At 51.2% G+C, this 17130-nt stretch overlaps 6 protein-coding genes; 2 read left to right on the top strand and 4 right to left on the bottom strand.

Annotated features, from left to right (window-relative positions):
* Nucleotides 1-439: 439 nt before the first annotated feature.
* Nucleotides 440-2101, top strand: CHC_T00005523001 (hypothetical protein). The gene has a single exon (XM_005716626.1). The coding sequence runs from the start codon at nt 440-442 to the stop codon at nt 2099-2101; it is 1662 nt and encodes a 553-aa protein (XP_005716683.1).
* A 238-nt stretch (nt 2102-2339) lies between these two features.
* Nucleotides 2340-2621, bottom strand: CHC_T00005522001 (hypothetical protein). The gene has a single exon (XM_005716625.1). It carries the CDS (start codon nt 2619-2621, stop codon nt 2340-2342), a length of 282 nt encoding a protein of 93 aa, XP_005716682.1.
* Nucleotides 2622-3267: 646 nt separating this feature from the next.
* On the bottom strand, nt 3268-3468 carry CHC_T00005521001 (hypothetical protein). The gene has a single exon (XM_005716624.1). The coding sequence runs from the start codon at nt 3466-3468 to the stop codon at nt 3268-3270; it is 201 nt and encodes a 66-aa protein (XP_005716681.1).
* A 35-nt stretch (nt 3469-3503) lies between these two features.
* Nucleotides 3504-9283, bottom strand: CHC_T00005520001 (hypothetical protein). XM_005716623.1 is given in 2 exon segments: nt 3504-3991; nt 3992-9283. 1 exon segment carries the CDS (start codon nt 9281-9283, stop codon nt 3992-3994), a length of 5292 nt encoding a protein of 1763 aa, XP_005716680.1. The 3' UTR covers nt 3504-3991.
* A 3652-nt stretch (nt 9284-12935) lies between these two features.
* Nucleotides 12936-14151, top strand: CHC_T00005519001 (hypothetical protein). XM_005716622.1 is given in 5 exon segments: nt 12936-13118; nt 13119-13304; nt 13420-13578; nt 13674-13766; nt 13767-14151. The coding sequence occupies 3 exon segments, from the start codon at nt 13119-13121 to the stop codon at nt 13764-13766; spliced, it is 438 nt and encodes a 145-aa protein (XP_005716679.1). The 5' UTR covers nt 12936-13118; the 3' UTR covers nt 13767-14151.
* A 279-nt stretch (nt 14152-14430) lies between these two features.
* On the bottom strand, nt 14431-15273 carry CHC_T00005518001 (hypothetical protein). XM_005716621.1 is given in 5 exon segments: nt 14431-14590; nt 14591-14683; nt 14774-14932; nt 15035-15148; nt 15149-15273. 3 exon segments carry the CDS (start codon nt 15146-15148, stop codon nt 14591-14593), a joined length of 366 nt encoding a protein of 121 aa, XP_005716678.1. The 5' UTR covers nt 15149-15273; the 3' UTR covers nt 14431-14590.
* Nucleotides 15274-17130: the final 1857 nt, after the last annotated feature.

The raw sequence follows: 17130 nt of genomic DNA, 5'->3' as shown, positions 1-17130 counted from the left end.
CCACCCCCCCCCACCGTCCAAACTTACCCCGTTTCCCTACTCATCATCCGCCCTCAACCCACAAACTACTCAAAGTTTCATTCCTTTTCTTCTGTTTCGTTCCGTACAAAACCCCTAGTCTCATCCCCGAACCCCACGTCGTCCTGTTCCATCCGCTCTGGCTACTGATCTTGTTCGACTGATCAGCCATTCACCGTGTCGCTCCAACGCCCGTCACCAGATTCACTCCTACTACACCTCTTGCCATGCCAACAGCCTTGTAACCAAAACAGTCCCGCTGACGTCATCAGTCTGCATGAGATTTCACCTTTCCATTCATGCAACAAAAGGCTGCTAACCTGCGATCGCTGTTAAGGAGATTCGAGCTCCTGTCTGTACAACAACTTACTACATAACTCAACACACTGACGATCACATTCGCACCCAGACTGCTTCCATCATGGACAGACAGCTTCATCGCCCAAAGCCCAACCCCGCGAGAACAATGGAGTACAGGTACTTGGAACCCAGCAACCCAAACCCTCAAATACTGCACACTAACACTAACAGGAACCAAGGCTCAATCCCTGGGTACAACCGCAGAATGAGTCTTCCAAGTGATCCAGCCTCACATCTTCCGACACAAACTGTACCAACCAGCATGGCGCAGTCCCGGAGAGATTCACAAACTCTCTTCTTCGTAACGGCACCCAGTCAAGCTCAAGGCTCCCCGACAAGGCGGCGAGACGACGGCATGTCCCATATGGCCCCGCCGAAGAGAGAAAGCCATGCGCTTGTCTTGTACACTACCTTGTCGATCAGCCCTGGTGCTAACACGTCACAGCTTGAGTCTGGCTCAAGAGCAGCGCTTCCTGGCAATTACTATGGCTATTCTGGACCCGAGCAACAGCGTACGGGCCCTTCGGCAGTCCCTTGGGATGGATCCAACGTCGCATCGGGCCCCGGCCCCGGTGGCCTTAACGATCTGCAGCTGTCTACCCACCAGATGCAAGGTAGTGCTTATTCTCGATTAAGACCAGGAGACTATCGTGACCCGCACCAGGTAGCGCCAGAATCCACCCCCCAATTGGATACGCACGTATATGGAAATCCGATAGGCGGTCAGAATGTTTTTGACAACGCATTTGGCCGGCCATACTGGCCTTCTTCGTCGCATGACAATGAAGACAAGTTTGCAGACCCCGACCTGGGGCAGAGGAGTCGCGGAGAACAGCAGATGGCGCCATGGACCCTGGACCCCGTCCCAAAACTTCCCTATCAACGCCCGGCGCAAGCGGAACCTCTCTCGCAAACAGCCCCAGGCCAGTACGTTAGGTCTTTCGGTGCACAGCCTTCCAACGAGGACTACGCCCTACAGACACAACCGAGGCCACTCTTTTCCGATCAAGTGCCTCATCGCCAACATGGCACTGCCCTCAGCACCCTCAATCCCTCCGGCATTCGTCAACGGCATCCCAACCAGAAAACAAAAACTAACACGGCAGAACCAGGGCGTGTTTTGGCCCTGCATGAATCGAGGCCTGATCTGTCTTCGCTCCCGATAGCTCCAGGCTCAAAGCAGGAACCAATACCCTCCACACTGACAGGACCATCAACAACTGTAGCAACAGCAATTCCCATTGCTTCTAGCGTACATGACAGCCATGACGGCAACACGCAAGGGGACAGTGCTGGGCAAGGACGTTTCGTATGCCAACACAGCGGTTGCACCAAGAGGTTTGAACGGCGATACAGTCTTACGGTGCACTTTCGGACGCACACAAACGAGATGCCATATGCATGCAAGGTCGCTGGATGCTCACAGAGGTTCAAGTGGCGGTCGTCCCAATCTCACCACTTGCGAACACGGCATCGTGGTGTGCTCATCGAGAAGGCACCGGGGAAGCGGACCGGAGGTAACGGCAAAGGGCGACGCGTCGATGGTGCGGCCTCGAGCAATGGCTCTGACGGCGGAGGGGTGACAGGTGTGAGTGGAGATCGGGCTGGACACCATAGCATGGCGGTGGATGGAAGTAAGCGAAGCCGCGATGAGAGTAGCAAGGCGGAGGCGGTTCCGACGAAGCGGCTTAGAGAGTCTGGAATGCTTTCGAAGGATCCATAGCAGACCGCGCATATCTCACACGCGCGCCAGCCCAGGTTGGTCGACTGTAAGTTGTACGTTCCTCATACGAAATAAACAAGTCCCCTGTACGTGCCTTGATTGTGGGCGCAGATCGTGGAGTTCGCAGCACCTCCATAACCTCTAGAGTGAACGCATCCGCGCTGCGGAAGCAGCACCGAAATGCCGACATACCTAAACCGAAACGGAGTGACAGCGATTTTTGAACAATCCGTTATAGTCATTCCGTTGATCGTGGTGGGCGCTGTGTGCACACTACGGTCTTCGGGATCGGCAGCACGAGCTCGTCCTTACCTTGACATGCCAATTGAAGCCGTTCTTCAAGCGAAAGCCCAAAGCAAACCCCTCGCCGCACCACCCCGATGGGCACGCTCGATCTCTCCGGCCTCTCTCTCATAAAGAGCGTGCCATGCTGTTCGAACAAAGCTGCGTGCGACCGAAGACGAACGCGGTAGCGACTGTGTGTCGTTGCTCTGGGCAACCAGCTGTTGTGCAAGCGCATCACCTGGCGACTGCGAGCTCGCACACAAGGCATCTCGCCCAGCCCTTCAATTCGAAAGCAGGTGTCTTCGTGCAAAATGCAATGCACTCTCTGGTTGGCCATTTCCTTCGGGCAGAACAGCCTCTAACCAACTAAATTATGACAATTGGAGAAACGAATCCCGTTTCACACGTGTAACCATGCGAGTGATTTGTGCCCGGAAGACGGACCTCCCCCCCCCGCTGCCACAAACCCTCGCAATGGCATTCCTTCCTGTCCTCGTCCCGACCGCGCGGCCCCTTCCCCGTCGCGCTATCTGCCACACACGCAAGTCCTCCCGCCGACCACGCTCCGCGCCGCGCATGCTCGAGCCCGGGCCCGGGCCCGACATCTACGTCATCACCGGCAGCGTCGCTTTGTGCATCCCGTTCTTCGTGGCCGCAGTGCTCTTTGGAGAGCGCATCGTCCGCCAGAGAAGGTGCCAGCGATGCAACGGCTCGGGGCTTATCCTTAGGGGGAAGAAGCAGAGATACGGCCGGTGCCCAGAGTAAGTTGCCCGCTCGACTTTTAGAGTTGCACCAGCCCGACCCCTGGAGATGAAAATGGGAGTGATCCATCAGCAACGGAAGAGGTAGGTCATGCGCAGTTGTCCAGTAGTCCTGACAGTTTATTCCACATGCGCTCCTGCGTGCCGCTTTATATCACTATTGTTATGTATGGCAATGCCAAGATGCGGTGGGTTTCTGCCATGGCAGAGCTGGAGAAGGTTCTTCTTGGGATAGACGGCTGCCTCTCTATCGTATTGCTTACGGCACCTTAATACTGTAAGACTAGCGATCCCTTCAGTCGCAGTGTGGACACACTCCATGGATAGATGAACTAAGCAAAAGAGATCCGTCCGAACAACGTCAACGCCTCTGGGTATTGCTCTCTATGATACTGCATACTTGCATCCAACCCAGATCAATTCATCCGCCTATTGCGCCGATAAACAGCCATGTTCGCATTGTCAGACATCGTTCCCCTGTTTCCGTGTGTCTACGCAAATATATTGCAAGCATAATAAATAGTTTACCATCTTCATTAAGGGCCGTGTCCTGTAGTCATCCAGTTAAAGAGTCTGCGATATTGCATCAGCACCGTGCACCCGGGTGTCTGCAACGGCAAATCAACTTTCGACCACGTCTCCAAACTCCTCGTCACGTACACGCTAAGCCCGACTGTCGTCGGATAATCTTCACCTGCTTTCCCATAGTTATTGGTATCTTTCCCCATCAGACTATGCACATCGCCAGCAACATGCTGCGCTGACCACAGCAATTATCCACGTAGAGCGTGCACAGTCATTGCAGTTTCCATCAACCTTCCTGCCTTCACGACTCGTTTCCGCCCTATGCAAATCCAAACCCAACGCTGCATTCCCGAACTGCGCGAAGCAATCTCTCTGACAAAATCTCTGCGCTGCTATACTCTGGCAAATCCATTTGATTGAAGCAAGTGTGAGCCGAGGGAAGGCGCATTGTGTTCCCGGAAACACGGTGAATCTGGAACTTTTGCAGCCCATTCATACCCTGAAGCGTCCCAAAGCCCTCCAAGGGCACTTTGCTGGTTCCTGTCACAAACATCACGAGACGCGCCAGGTCTTCTTGATCCATGTTAGAAACACATCTCCAGAACCATGTGACCTGCGGTGATGAGGCAGTGTAGCCTGTATATTCCACATTCGCTTTCAAATCAGCCATGTCAATGTCTGGCAACCCCGACATGAGTAGTTCTAGTTCCAGCTCGTTAAAGATCTTAATGTCGTCGCAGGGAATGAGCTCGTAGAATCCCTTTTTGAAAGCTTCAATCTGCTTCTCGATCGTCTTTGTCATACGCACTTCCGTCACCAACCGTACATATTCACCCTTATTCTCCTCTGTAACTGGAATTTCCCTTCCATTTGGCACCAGATCGACAACCGATTGCTTTCCAAATTCATCATATTCTGCACTCATGGTATAATCTAACACACCCGTGATATCATTCTCCATCATCCATTTCAAAGAGCGATAATACTCGGGGTCTTGAGCCTCAATATCATGATAAGTTGGTTTCAAACCAAGAATATGCTTATAAAATGAACGTGTGAAGTACGCATCCAAGAGCTGTCCATCGTAGATTGCTTTCCCAATAATCCTCCCCACAAATCGGAAGTTCTCCAGGTGTTCAGAGTGAAAATAAGAGCGCTTATCCGGCTGGTAAGTCGCAGCCTTTGCAGCTGATCGCGTAAACAGGACATAATTCGGGTCAAAAATTTGCCTTGCTAAAACGATGTACCATTCCCTTGTAACCCCGCCGGCATCCACTCCCTCCTCTCCCTTGAACTGCACATGCAACCTTCCCTTCATTTCTTCAGGCGTGCGCTTCCGCAACCTTGTGTAAGAGTCATCAAATACACGCTCTCGGCGAATATCATTGAGACGTATGGTTCCTGCGTGGGCCTCAGAACTGCGTTTCTTGATAACATTTCGAAAGTAAGCCTTCTTGTTATCAAAATCAATCGCCTGGGGATGACGCAAAGCACCTTTGAATGACGATTCAAGCAGAGACGGATTAGCATGCAACAGTGCATTGATTGGTACTCTGTGTCTCTCCACAAAAGCTGCGAGATCCCCATCTGAGGGAGCGAAGGTAGCATCACGTGGACTTGATGGTATCCTTCCGAGTGTCGGTGAGCCCGGTGAGCGGGGTGATGGCGGAGGGAGATTTTCACCAGGTTTCGTGGGGTCCTTAGCTGTATGTGTAATCAAGAACGCCTCTATCATTGCGCTCAGCCGAGCCAATATGGGTGATATAGTTCGGGCCGCCGACTTCATCCTGCCAACATTCAATACAGTTGACTGAGATAGAGAGGACCTAGATGACGAGGGTTGAGCCTTGCCATCTCTCAACGCGCCCTCATCCGAAGTAAGCTCCAGTATTCTGTCAAGGGAGCTCCATAAAGCCTTCAATCCTATGATCATAGTCGGACGGAAGCGACTCTGAGTTGAAACTGTATCCTTACGTGCTTCTCTCGGAGTTGAGTCAGAATCTCCCATGGCATCTTTCTTTGACTCTGTGTTGTTTCCTTGGTCGCTATCCTCAGCCTTCGAAACTGGTTTCTTCGGCGCAGCCTCCTCAGCTTCGTGTTCCCACAGAGCAGCTAAGGACTCCACGACACGCAACAACGTTCGCTCGTTAGCTGTACTCGCAGACGAAAATGAAGCAATGACATCTCGTTTCTTTCTCTTCGGTTGGGGCCCTGTCGCCGCCTCCAACGCCTCAATGAGCTGAAGATATTCTTCATGGACAGCTTGTCCGGCGTTAACGGCAATTTGAACGAGTGACTCCACAAAAATTATTCGGATCGGTACCAATTCGCCTAAGATGCCTATTGAACGGCTGACTCGCTCATACGTCTTTTCACTGCATCCTGAACGAAGAAGAACCCTAGTTAGGAGTACCAAATCCTCTCTCTTAAACGCGGGAATGCGATACTGCGGGGGAATGTGAACTACTGACTCCTTGTCTTTCTTCGCACCATCGCCGTTGCTTGTCGACCGTGTGCGCGAACTACGCTCCTGTCTTTCAATGTCTGGAGATTCGAACACACCATGATCATCCTCGCTATCGTCGTCGTCGTCGTCGTCTTCACCATCGTCGGCTATATGATAGATTCCTTGAGGATCATCGTGAGTATCCAACAGTACCGTCATTGACTCATGAATATCGTCATTCAAATCAGATATCGATCGTCGGAGGCGTGCCAGCGACCCAGGCCGTTTCGGATCCGAGTTGTCACAAAACGCCGGCGGTAAATTCAAGCAAAGAATGCTTATCAAGCTCACGAGCTGCTCCATATGTGACTGGCTCCGTTCGAAGAGCGGGTTATCTAAGAGTGAAACAAGCGTTGCAAGGCTGGTATTGCCGTTGTGGTAGCTCATTGTAGTGCTCTCTGTGATTTTCTTCGGGATGAGCCCAAGTTCTTGGTTAGATTTCGGCAGTCCTAGGAGATTTTCCGCAACGACGCGGTCGTTTTTGCAAAGCAATGTTAGCATTTCCAAAGCGCGTCTCGCTGTCGTCCCATGTTGTCGGGAGAAATCCTCCCCCATATGCTTGTCGGCATGAATTTCTCGTTGTCGGGCATCTTGAAAAAGGCTGCTGGTGAGAAGTTCGACAAGCTGCTTCAAGATAAGTTCTCGGGCTTCCGTATTTTTTGAGGCCTGAGAAAAAACATGATACAGGGATGTCTTGCCATAATGTCCGCGTCGCAACAGATGCATCTGAATCAAAGCAGAGAGTCCATCTGCCTTAAGGGGACACGTCGGTTCGTCCGCTGCCTTTGGACTCTCTCGCAACCAACCATATTCAACCTTCTTCCAGCGATACGCTGGTGGTTGTTTTGGTGTTGAGCGGCTTCCGTGCCGACCCTGGCCATGACCGCGCAGTCCGTTGGTAAAGCGTCGGCCTTCAAACCCGAGGATGCCAGATTCTGGCCAAAGCATACGTGCGTTGGAGTCTCTCGCCCGCAGCTCTCGAGCCTCTGCTGCCGCGCTGGGAGGGAGCGACTGAATATCTGCGTCAGCCGACGTCCGAAGGATATCAGCCCGAAGCTCTGGCGCTAAAGTCGCAAGGAAGGTAGCATTATCCATTTCAGCTGCACCAGCCGGTCCAGACCCTTCCCTATTTCCGTTCGCCCCTGGTCCAGTCCCGTTGCTCCCAGATGCATTCTGCTGTCGTTGCTGGAACTGGACTTCCAGCTCTAGGACTTCAGCCCTCAAAGCCGGTGGCAGCGCGATCAAGAACACCTGAGGCACGGTTGTAGTAGAAGCTGGAGAGGATGAGGTGCCCGCCTCCTCCCTCGCGGTAGAGTAAATCCGCTCGTACTCCCGACTGAAGATATCTGCCCTCATCTCATCAGGAAGCGCGGCAAGGTAGGCGGGGTCAATTCCAGTACTGGCGATGGCCGCTTCCACCACCTCCGGATTCCGATTTGCTGGGGCGTCCAAAGAAATTCCTGCCGCAGCGGCACGGTGAGCTGCAACCGCAGAGACATCATTGGAATCTATCGCAACCTCTTCATTTGCGGGAGCCTGCGCAACTTCGCTGGATGGTTCTGCTGCTCTTCGTGAAGTCTCTTCTTCTCTTGCCTCTTCTTCCTCCTCAGCCTTCTTTTTCTCTGCCTCCGCTTTCTCCTTCTCGGTCTCCTTTTTTACCTCTTCACGTCGCTCACGCTCTGCGACATCCTCATCAATCTTCGTCATCTCCGTAAGCAGAGTTTCTAGCCGGCCCATAATCCTGGTGCTCAGCGTGTTGACAGCCTCATGCGACTCGGGAGCGAGTAGAGGGATGTTTGGATTCGGTGAGCGTCCGTGTCCCCTTCCACTTCTGTGAGCAAGATCGTTGCCGAACATGGCCGGTAAATTGTCGCCGCCGAATGACGGCGGGTCGTAAACCCACCTCTTTAGCACGCCGCTCGGAATCTTGTCTCGATCTCGGTCGCGCGAATGTGCGAGCCGATCATACGAATGTCTCCCGCCGCGCGGCACATGGCCCGAGAAGAAGTCCAAGGGACCCGGCATCTGCATCGGCTCGACAGAACGCACCAAATCGCACTCAGCAAGGTAGTCAACTTGATCGCGAGAACTAGATAACGAGCCCGTGCCATGCGCTCTCGCACCGGACGTCGTCGGGGCAGTTTCCGTGTCGCGGCGAGGTGCGACAAGGCCGGAATCTGCGGGCGAGGCCGCGACAGAAGAGGGCTCGGCAGCCTCTACCGAGTCCTCCGTAGCTACGGAAGAGGATGGGCCGGCACCGCCTCGCGATGGAGCGGATGACCCAGATGCCATTGAGGTATCTGCTGACACTTCTATAGGTGTGGGTTCCGCGCGTGCAATTTGGAGTTGGGGTGTGGAAACAGCGATAGGCGGGGGGGGTCGTTCCGACGCGTCTTGGTCGTCCGAGGCGGCAGCCGCAGCCGTGATGTAGCCAGAAACGTCGGTCATTGCCTGAGAAACTCGGACTTGTGGCTGGCGCGTCGAGTGGGATAGAGGTCTTAACGGGGAACGCTCCGCGGAAGTGGCACGTGTGAGGGTGGAAAACAAAGAGCGGGTAGCGTCGACGACGTGCTGGCCCGCCGGGGGTGTCGGGGGACGCAGCAGCATGGGATGGATAGCCGAGGCGGTACCTCTGAGCGACAGGTCGGCGGCGAAGACGCGGGAATCGCACATGGGCATGCCGGAGGAGAGGCGGGAGGCGTAAGTGAAGAGCAGGGAGGGGTCCGTGCGCTCGACTTGCCAGGGGGCAACGGTGTCCAGGCGCAGACGGATGGAGCCGCCTATCGCGGAGAGGAGCTGGGTAAAGTTGCGGGTGGGCAAGGAATCGAAAGAGTCGAGGAAAAAGTGACTCGACAAGTTGGATAGGTCGCCGGAACGCATGCCAACTCGGCGCGACGGGAGGAGAAATGGGGCGTCCGGGACGGGCATGTGAGAGAAGTCAGAAAGGGATAGCGGCGTGAGCTGGTTTGGAAATGGGGGGGGCGCGTCAGAGTGCAGTGCAGCCCGATAGCCCGAGGCGGAAAACGCCGAGGCGATGACGTTGAGGACATGTGGACGGATGTGGGAGTTTAAGACGTCGTCGTCGTCGTCATCTTCGTCTTCCATGTCGTCGTCGTCGTCGTCATCATCATCTTCTTCATCATCGTCGTCGTCAGGCATGTCGTCAAAGTCGCCGTGCGAACCAGTGGAGTCGCCGTCATCGTCCGGTTCGCTGAGATCGAAGCGGAAGCCGGCGTGCGAGGGGTCCGAGGAAGACATAGAGGCGTCGTCCATGGACGACGAGTCTGACGAGGTTGGAGACTCGTCCATACGCGAATAGTGAGGTGGGGGGGGGGGAGGGAGGGAGGGAGGGAGGGAGGGGATTTGGGAGGGGGTGATGAGAGGAGTGGCTGAGGAAAAGCGTGGAAAGAAAAGCAAAGGTTTAGGGCAGAATGTGATGGGCGCGGTGGGGCAGCACAGGTGGAGACAGCGTAAACAGAGCAGAGGTTGGGGGTTTTTTTAGTGTCGAATTTCGAGAAACGAAATACGAAAACGCTGAAAACATTACTGTAAGATTTTGAATTAGGCTGTAAGAATACTGTAAGACGAGCGCGAGGTTCTGCTGGAGGTGAGCGTGTACATTCTGTAGCCAATTAAGAACGCACAAGTACTGAGCCTGCATGCGCTGGAACGTGCCTCGAGTCCTGCGGGCCGCATTCAGAGCCGGGCGAGCGTGTGATGGTCGAGAGTGTCTCTCAAGAGTGAGGGTCACTCCGAACGAAGAGTTGGCGATGCCAGCACCGGAGCACCCTGACATTTGGCATGAATGGATTGGTTGAATGAGAGGAAAGCTTTTCCAATAATTTTTTATAAGTCTCTCAAGAGTGCAGGGCCGTGGACGTGTCCAATTTGTGATTCAATTGTGATTCAATCTCGCTCCGCGTACCGATTCACACATTCTGACCAGATTTAATGCCTTCCGACACGCGTCCGACCTAAACGTACCTCACACGTGTTCTCATGCGGTTCTGCAAGAGGCCCCCGCAACCTTGCCCGTCTTCCCTATTTACATTACTCGTTCAATGTGGTGGTTGCCTAGGTCTAAACCACTTTATCATCATGATTTTCGGCACAACTTGTATCTTTGGGGCGGGACGGGACGCTGCTGCTGCATTCACGGCCTTCCGTCGAGGCGCTTCATCCTTCATCCAGATCCCTACATGCTTGCTTCGGGAGTATGGAAGACACTGCTTTTTTTCTCTTTTCTCCCAGTCTTCCTGAAACTCAAAAAGCTCGTCCAGAGGAATCACCAACTTTGCGACCACTCTTTTGGTTTTGAAGACCTATCCAAAATTGCTTCCAGATTTCAAATGCGTCACATATTCTCTCGTTGTGCCTTTGTAAAAAACTATAGACAAACGTAATCAGGACGCCTAAGGACGGGTTCTTTTCACTCTACATAGCGGAGAAGCACACTTGTACGCCACATGCGATGCAGCGTTCCTCCATGGCGGACCTACGAATCCGACAAAGCAGCAGTTGGTGTCAGCCGACGAGGCAGAGACTGACCAAGCTTCACAACGCTCCTTTTTTTGCCAAACTGATGACCAACAGCCACTCACAAAGGCATGCAGATGGACTTATTAGGCGCATGGGAATGTATCCCACTACAAAATGTGGCTCCATACAATAGTATTACTGAAGTCGGACTCGCGCAGATTTTTTAGAGTCACGCTTCCGACGCTAAACTTGTCTCAGATGAATGTCCTAATCCTTCTCGGACGAATCGGCTAATTGTTAAAACGTCCCTGACAGATCAAAAATCCTTCCCTTCTGTTTTACCGCTTTCAGTCACACGAAGGACCCAGTTTTTCTTCCTGCGACGTAACTGTTCGTTATTCTATTCTAAACATCTTTTACAGAGCTGGAAAGAGTTCGCATTTTTCTTGGCCCCTAAAAGCCGCACGAAGGATCTCGAACCAATTCTGTTGCCAACAATCAATACTAAAATGATTCGAATAAGCCTGCCAAGCACGCCCCTTATCAAAGCCTTACAATTCATGACAAATACACTTGCGCCCGTCAATGCCCTTCAGAAGGAAGGAAAGTAGAACGCGGCAGGACCTGTAGAAGGTATATCAATAGCACGATGACAGAAACTAAAAAACGCTATCTCTGCCTATCTGGAAATGAGCCCACCACCGCCATCGCGCGTGATGTAGAGCTCTACCTCCCTGTACACGTAGGTCGCCACTACGTGTACGCGGGCCGCCTCAAGCCTGCAGTGACATGAGGCAAGCTGGAGCAAGGAAGAGCGTCTGTCCCTCCCTGGGTGCGGCGAGAATGGAGGCGCTTCATCTTCCCACGTGCTCCTAAACCCATCTGATCGCGAACAGATTGGTTTAAGTTAGTCGAGTGGCTACAGCAGCCCACTCGAAATGCGATCTAGTTCTGACTGTTTAAGTTGGGTGCTACCCACGCTACAGAACCCCACTCTAGGAATAAAGACTTTGCTGACTTCGAGCTACAGACTCGTGGGCAGAGGGGAACGTTCGTGTGCCCATTGACTTGCCTCTTCTGGGCTCTCCCGGCACAAAGCTTTTTATCCCAAGCGAAGCGTTCCCTTTCAGCAGACACTGCCGCCTCAGCTGGTGAGAAATAACAAGAGCGTGCATACTTGATAGACCTTCAGTTGGCCATTCTCGAGTGCTGTTCGCTCCTTACTGCAAGTTTTGAAAGTTTTCTTCATACAAGTCTTTCCCGCCTACTCGCAGAGGGCCTGTCTATCTCAATGCCAACCCCTTATATCCTAGAGATTGTGACAAAGTTGATTTTTCTGCAAGCCAAAGCTGGGGTGTTCCGATTCCATCGTTTGTACCGTGGTGGCCAGATAGATAATGCGCGTTTGCTTTTCGATAGTTAGTTCCTGCCAGCTCTTCCGGGACGCAAGATTCTTCTCCAGCTGTCTATGACAAGGTTTCGCACTATTTGTACACAACTGCAGCCGCCTGGAAAGCAGCCACAAAGTTGGAAAGGGGAATATGACGAAAGTCTCAAACTGAAAACTGAAATTCTTTCCGAGGCCGCATAATTAGAACCTCCATTGAGAGCACGATGAAATGTTGCGCTTTAAATGTCCATGATTTTTCGTCTCTGGCGCACACGTCGTCAATTCATGTCCGAAGATATGGAGGATGTGATCTAGAAAGTAGCAATGTTTTTCATCTCGCGTACTACTTGTAACGTCTCTTCCCGCAACCTGGCGATTCTATACGATATTACCGTATCTTAGGCGCCTGGTACAGTATTCTCCTCCCTGCCACACCTCATACTTGACGTACTGTAGGATGTGCAATACTGTAATCGCGCAGTGATGAAAGCGGCATCCAGAGAGGTCTTAATTTTATTGCCCGACAGCACCTGGACACTACAGTAGAATAATGTCAATGCCTGCATGTAAAGGGCGACTTCGATGGCCCAATGTGTATGTCCCAATCCGTATCACCAAAGGCGGAAGATAATTGCTTTTCGCAAACGCTGTGGACGCCGTGTCAAATAATAGGCTTCCTGTATCCACCAAATAAATTACTCTCCAGAAGAAATTCACAAGACTACGGTCCATGTTGCCCATTCATGGCACCGAAGATGTTGCTCAACAAAGGGTGAAGGTCAAATGAGTAGGGATGCCAAGTTGGCAAATGCCAGGGCTGACCAATGATGGAGCCCTCGGCTTCTTTGAACGACAACCAATGTATCAATTCAAAAGAGAAGCATACCACGTTTTGCCCTGACTTCTGGTTGACTGCCGAAGTCGTGAAAAGCTTAAATAAGGTAAAACATCGCTCTGCTTGCTTGAGCGCACCTTCAAAACGAGCGGCTTTACCATCTTTTCGTCTTCAGTTTTAGTATCTACGTAGAAGTGACTTGGCTCGATATACCGGCAGAACAACTCTTGATTGAAATGACTCTACTTTCTGCAATTGTGCTTGCCACTGTGCTTCTTACTTCGATCGCGAGTGCACTCCCGCAAGTGGTCAGGGAGAAGAAACCGTCATGGCCCCCTGTGAAAGATCCATGCACACTGTCCCCTGACCCTGGGCCTTGTGAAGCCCTCATTCCCAAGTACTTTTATGATTCCGAGCGGCAGGTAAGTTTCAGCAAGGGAACTTGTCCTTCCCCACTCTTCGTGCTGAAGAGGCATTTGATGAACTAACGCTTCCTTTCTTCGGGACGTGTGATCTGTCGGATGTGAATTTAACCAGACTTGTGAGCAGTTCATGTGGGGTGGATGCGATGGAGTGGTTCCGTTTCATAGTCTCGAAGAATGCGAAGAGAGCACTTGCAATCCTTGTGACCAAAGCCCCGATCCGGGGCCGTGCAAAGCCCGCTTCATTCGTCACTTTTTCAACAAGGAGATAGGGGTAAGCAAGCACATTGAACCGAACGTCATACGCTTTGCGGGGTCTCGATATGCTTCTCTGACCTGTCTTCTCATTTCATATATTATCTTTGAAAGGCATGCGATACTTTTGTGTGGGGCGGCTGCTTGGGAAACGTCCCTTTTGTGACTCTGGCAGACTGCTTGGACGCCAAATGCTCAGCGCACTAGGAAAAATATGGTAGGATCTGTGTGCAACAGCGAAGAACCATGCAGACTCTTTATTCATCGACAGGATCTTTCATTTCCAGCTATCCTCACCGCACCACATGGTTTCAGCAAACGCTTTCGAGGAAATAATAGTGCTATTATATAATAGTGCTATTATAATTTAGAAAGAGTAGAACGCAGCACACTTGCCTGTTCCAAATGAATACAACGTTGCCTCTCATTAGGACTATTCTAGGGATCCCGCCCTTCTTGAAAAGTACCTCATCTCAGCAGCGATGCAGATACTTCAAATTCCACTATGCAAGATGTACAAACAGTTCGACGGTAGACGTTTCTTCTAAAGCTCATAGTGCGGGGGACGTTAAAAAAATCATCATCTCAGTGACAGAATGCTTGTACGGGAATCTAAAAATTAGTATGGCGCGTGCATCGGGGCATTTCACCCGCGTCATTAATGCCATTGCACCCATCCCCATCCATTCTAGATATTGGTCGGCAACGTGAGAACTTAGTTTCAAAGCAAATTAAAATGCATACAGACACTGCAATGTCTTCCTCACATTTCGCAATTGAGAGGGGAGGGATATGTTCAGTTCACATCTTCAGCAGTCCCCCAAGAGATTTGCTAGCCTCTGAAAAAGAAGCGATTACGCCAAAGGATTCGTTGTCTACATGGATCTCTTTCTTTACCGTAAACGCGTAAAAGTCTCTTTTCTTGCCTTAACTCTGTTTTGACTTTCTAACCTCAGTTCCTCCTACTCTGAAATGCAGTTTCTAGTGTGGGATGTGTCCTCTCATCCTTTGTAGTATTAGGGATGCAGTACTCAATGCTTGCGACATCTAGCTCTTCGACAATCATTCCGAGTATCAAAAGGAACGTTGCCACGGCAGCCTCCCCAGAAGAATCTCTCACACATCTGATAAGCACAATGAACAAGAGTGGGAATATGGTCAGTGGTACAGCCAAAGTATTCATGATATTTCTGTCAGTCTAGCAGTGTGCTTACCCTTGTCCGCTTGTCGAAGAAATATTTTGGAATCAGGGCCCTGCACGGGCCTACCTCCGGCTTTTGGTCACATGGATTACAGGCAGCACGCTTACAATGATCAAGCGTTTTAAACGGCACGACACCATGACAACCGCCCCATATGAATTGAGCGCATTTCTATTAGTTTGGAGTCTCGTGTGTGATAAACAAAGTCAGTCATCTGTTCAAACGATATGGAATGGTGCGGCACGCTCTGGAACAGAGACGCTTTCTTCTTACCTTTGTATCCTGGTTATAGAAGTATCTCGGAAAAGCACCGTAGCATGGCCCTGAGTCTGGCACCAAGAAACAAGGGTCCAAGGTTGCTGAAACTGGGGTCGGCACTGGAGCCATTTCAGAAGTCGGCTCCATGGACACTCCAGTTGACGTCAGAGATGCTAAGCATGCCACAGCAAGAGCGCTGAAAATGAAGTTTGTTGAGAACATGGTTTCTGTTGGAATGCAGACTTCGAACACTGTGAAGAGTAGTGCGGCTCCCCCGCGCAGCCATGGCGTGCCGGAAGCCTCTTTAATACTCCGGCGGAGGGCCTATTCAATGAGGCAGGCACGGGAAATCAGTTAGGGATGTGGTGCCTCTTAAAAACTCCGGCGGTGAGCCTACAGTATACTCACTGAGGCAGGGACGGGAAAGCAGTTTGGGATGTGGTGCCTCTTCGAGATTTCCATTCGATGCAAAAATCCATGACGGATATGTATTGGCCTGGAATTCGGTATTGGATACGGTATTGGATACGGTATTGGAACGGCGACATGCCTTGTGTGCATGTGGAATGAGGTACTTTGTTTTTCCGGTCTGGTGAGGCGGAAGAGGGTAGGCTTATGGACCACTTAGGCAAGAGTGAGGCGCCCTGGCCAAGACAGAATGAGGCCGTGACGGGTGGCATGAAGCCAATGAAACTGTTCCCAGAGCTCAATCACGGGTGAAGAGGGGCCGGACTACAGGTGTTTAGTGCTGGGGTCTTACCTCCGTAACTTGTCGCATGATCTTTGGTATAGGTTTTGAAGGTCAGGTCAGATAGCGTAATCCCTCGTCAGTCTGTTTTGTCTCACGACATATTCACTACGGACAGAATCTGCTGTACTTGTACACCGCCCGCACCAAAATTGCAACATGTTCCTACCACAGGACCAGGACTGGCACAGCCGCTACTACTGCATAGGCATTCGCAACAATAGTCATTGAATAAAGCATACAAGACTGCATAGGTACATGCATCCACTAGTATGAGGCCGGCTTTGGCAAAAATACATGCATTAACTTGCATATTTCGAACATCAATTTGGACACTATTTCTTGACGTACTAGCTAGAGTATAGTTGCAACGAGCTCCCAGCTCGTAATCATGCAGTGCAGGTAGTCATTCAAGTCGGCTAGAAGCGGCGGCCGGTTGCTGTCCCCGGCGAGAATTTCGGCGACAGTAGGGCCGCACACCTTAGTTTTTCTTCATGATTATAACTGTAAGTGCAGACTTGACCTCCTTATAAGGACTGGCTTGGGGGCCTCCCCTCAGGGGAAAAGGAGGGGGTCGACCTTCGGAATAAAGGAAGTTTGGACTTTGTTGCAATAGTATCTATCCGGCACAGCATTATTATAACATAAAAATATGCGAAGTTTATTTCTTTTCAACTTTGATGGCCACGATTTCTATTTTTCTTTGGAAGATTGACTGTCTTTAAATTTTTTCTCAGTTAAAACTGACTAAGAAGCACTCAAGCCCATGTTTCTATGCTACCGGTATAAAATTAGCTTAAAGAATGCTTACTGAAAACCAATATTTTCTTTTGTACACCTCTATATGCATGAACAAGTTGGTTTTCGCTAGAATCGACAAGCAAATGCTTTACCCGTGGTGATGGCCTTCTGATTTCAAAAACATATACTGACCAATGGTTGACTTTCTAGGGGCTATTGTTTCATGTTTTATATCTAACAAATCCCCTTATGACACGGTCTATCGTTCCGATCGACACACTCTAGAGAAATTGAATTCCATTCTGAAAATCGTGTTTGGCTAAGTCCGAAGACGTACACCTGTCCACTATAATTTTGCCTTGATTCTCATCCAATGGAAATGCTCAAAATAATACGTAATAATAAAAACACGTGGACACGCGGCAAGAAGGGAAACAGTTGACCACGTCCAGAGTTATCATAATGCGATTTCCCGGAACTCCCTCTCATCTTGCGACACCCCTGCATCCATCCCCTTCCACACAAATATCCAAAACACGACTGCATCCGAAACCCGTCTCAAGCGCCACTTCCACCCGGGCACCCGGCACCGCACAACCCCCCCGCACCCCCCCCCAACCTT

This window comes from Chondrus crispus, genomic scaffold (assembly GCF_000350225.1).
Source record: "Chondrus crispus Stackhouse genomic scaffold, scaffold_3, whole genome shotgun sequence".
Lineage (NCBI taxonomy): Eukaryota > Rhodophyta > Florideophyceae > Gigartinales > Gigartinaceae > Chondrus > Chondrus crispus.
This window is presented reverse-complemented; position numbering and strand designations above follow the sequence as displayed.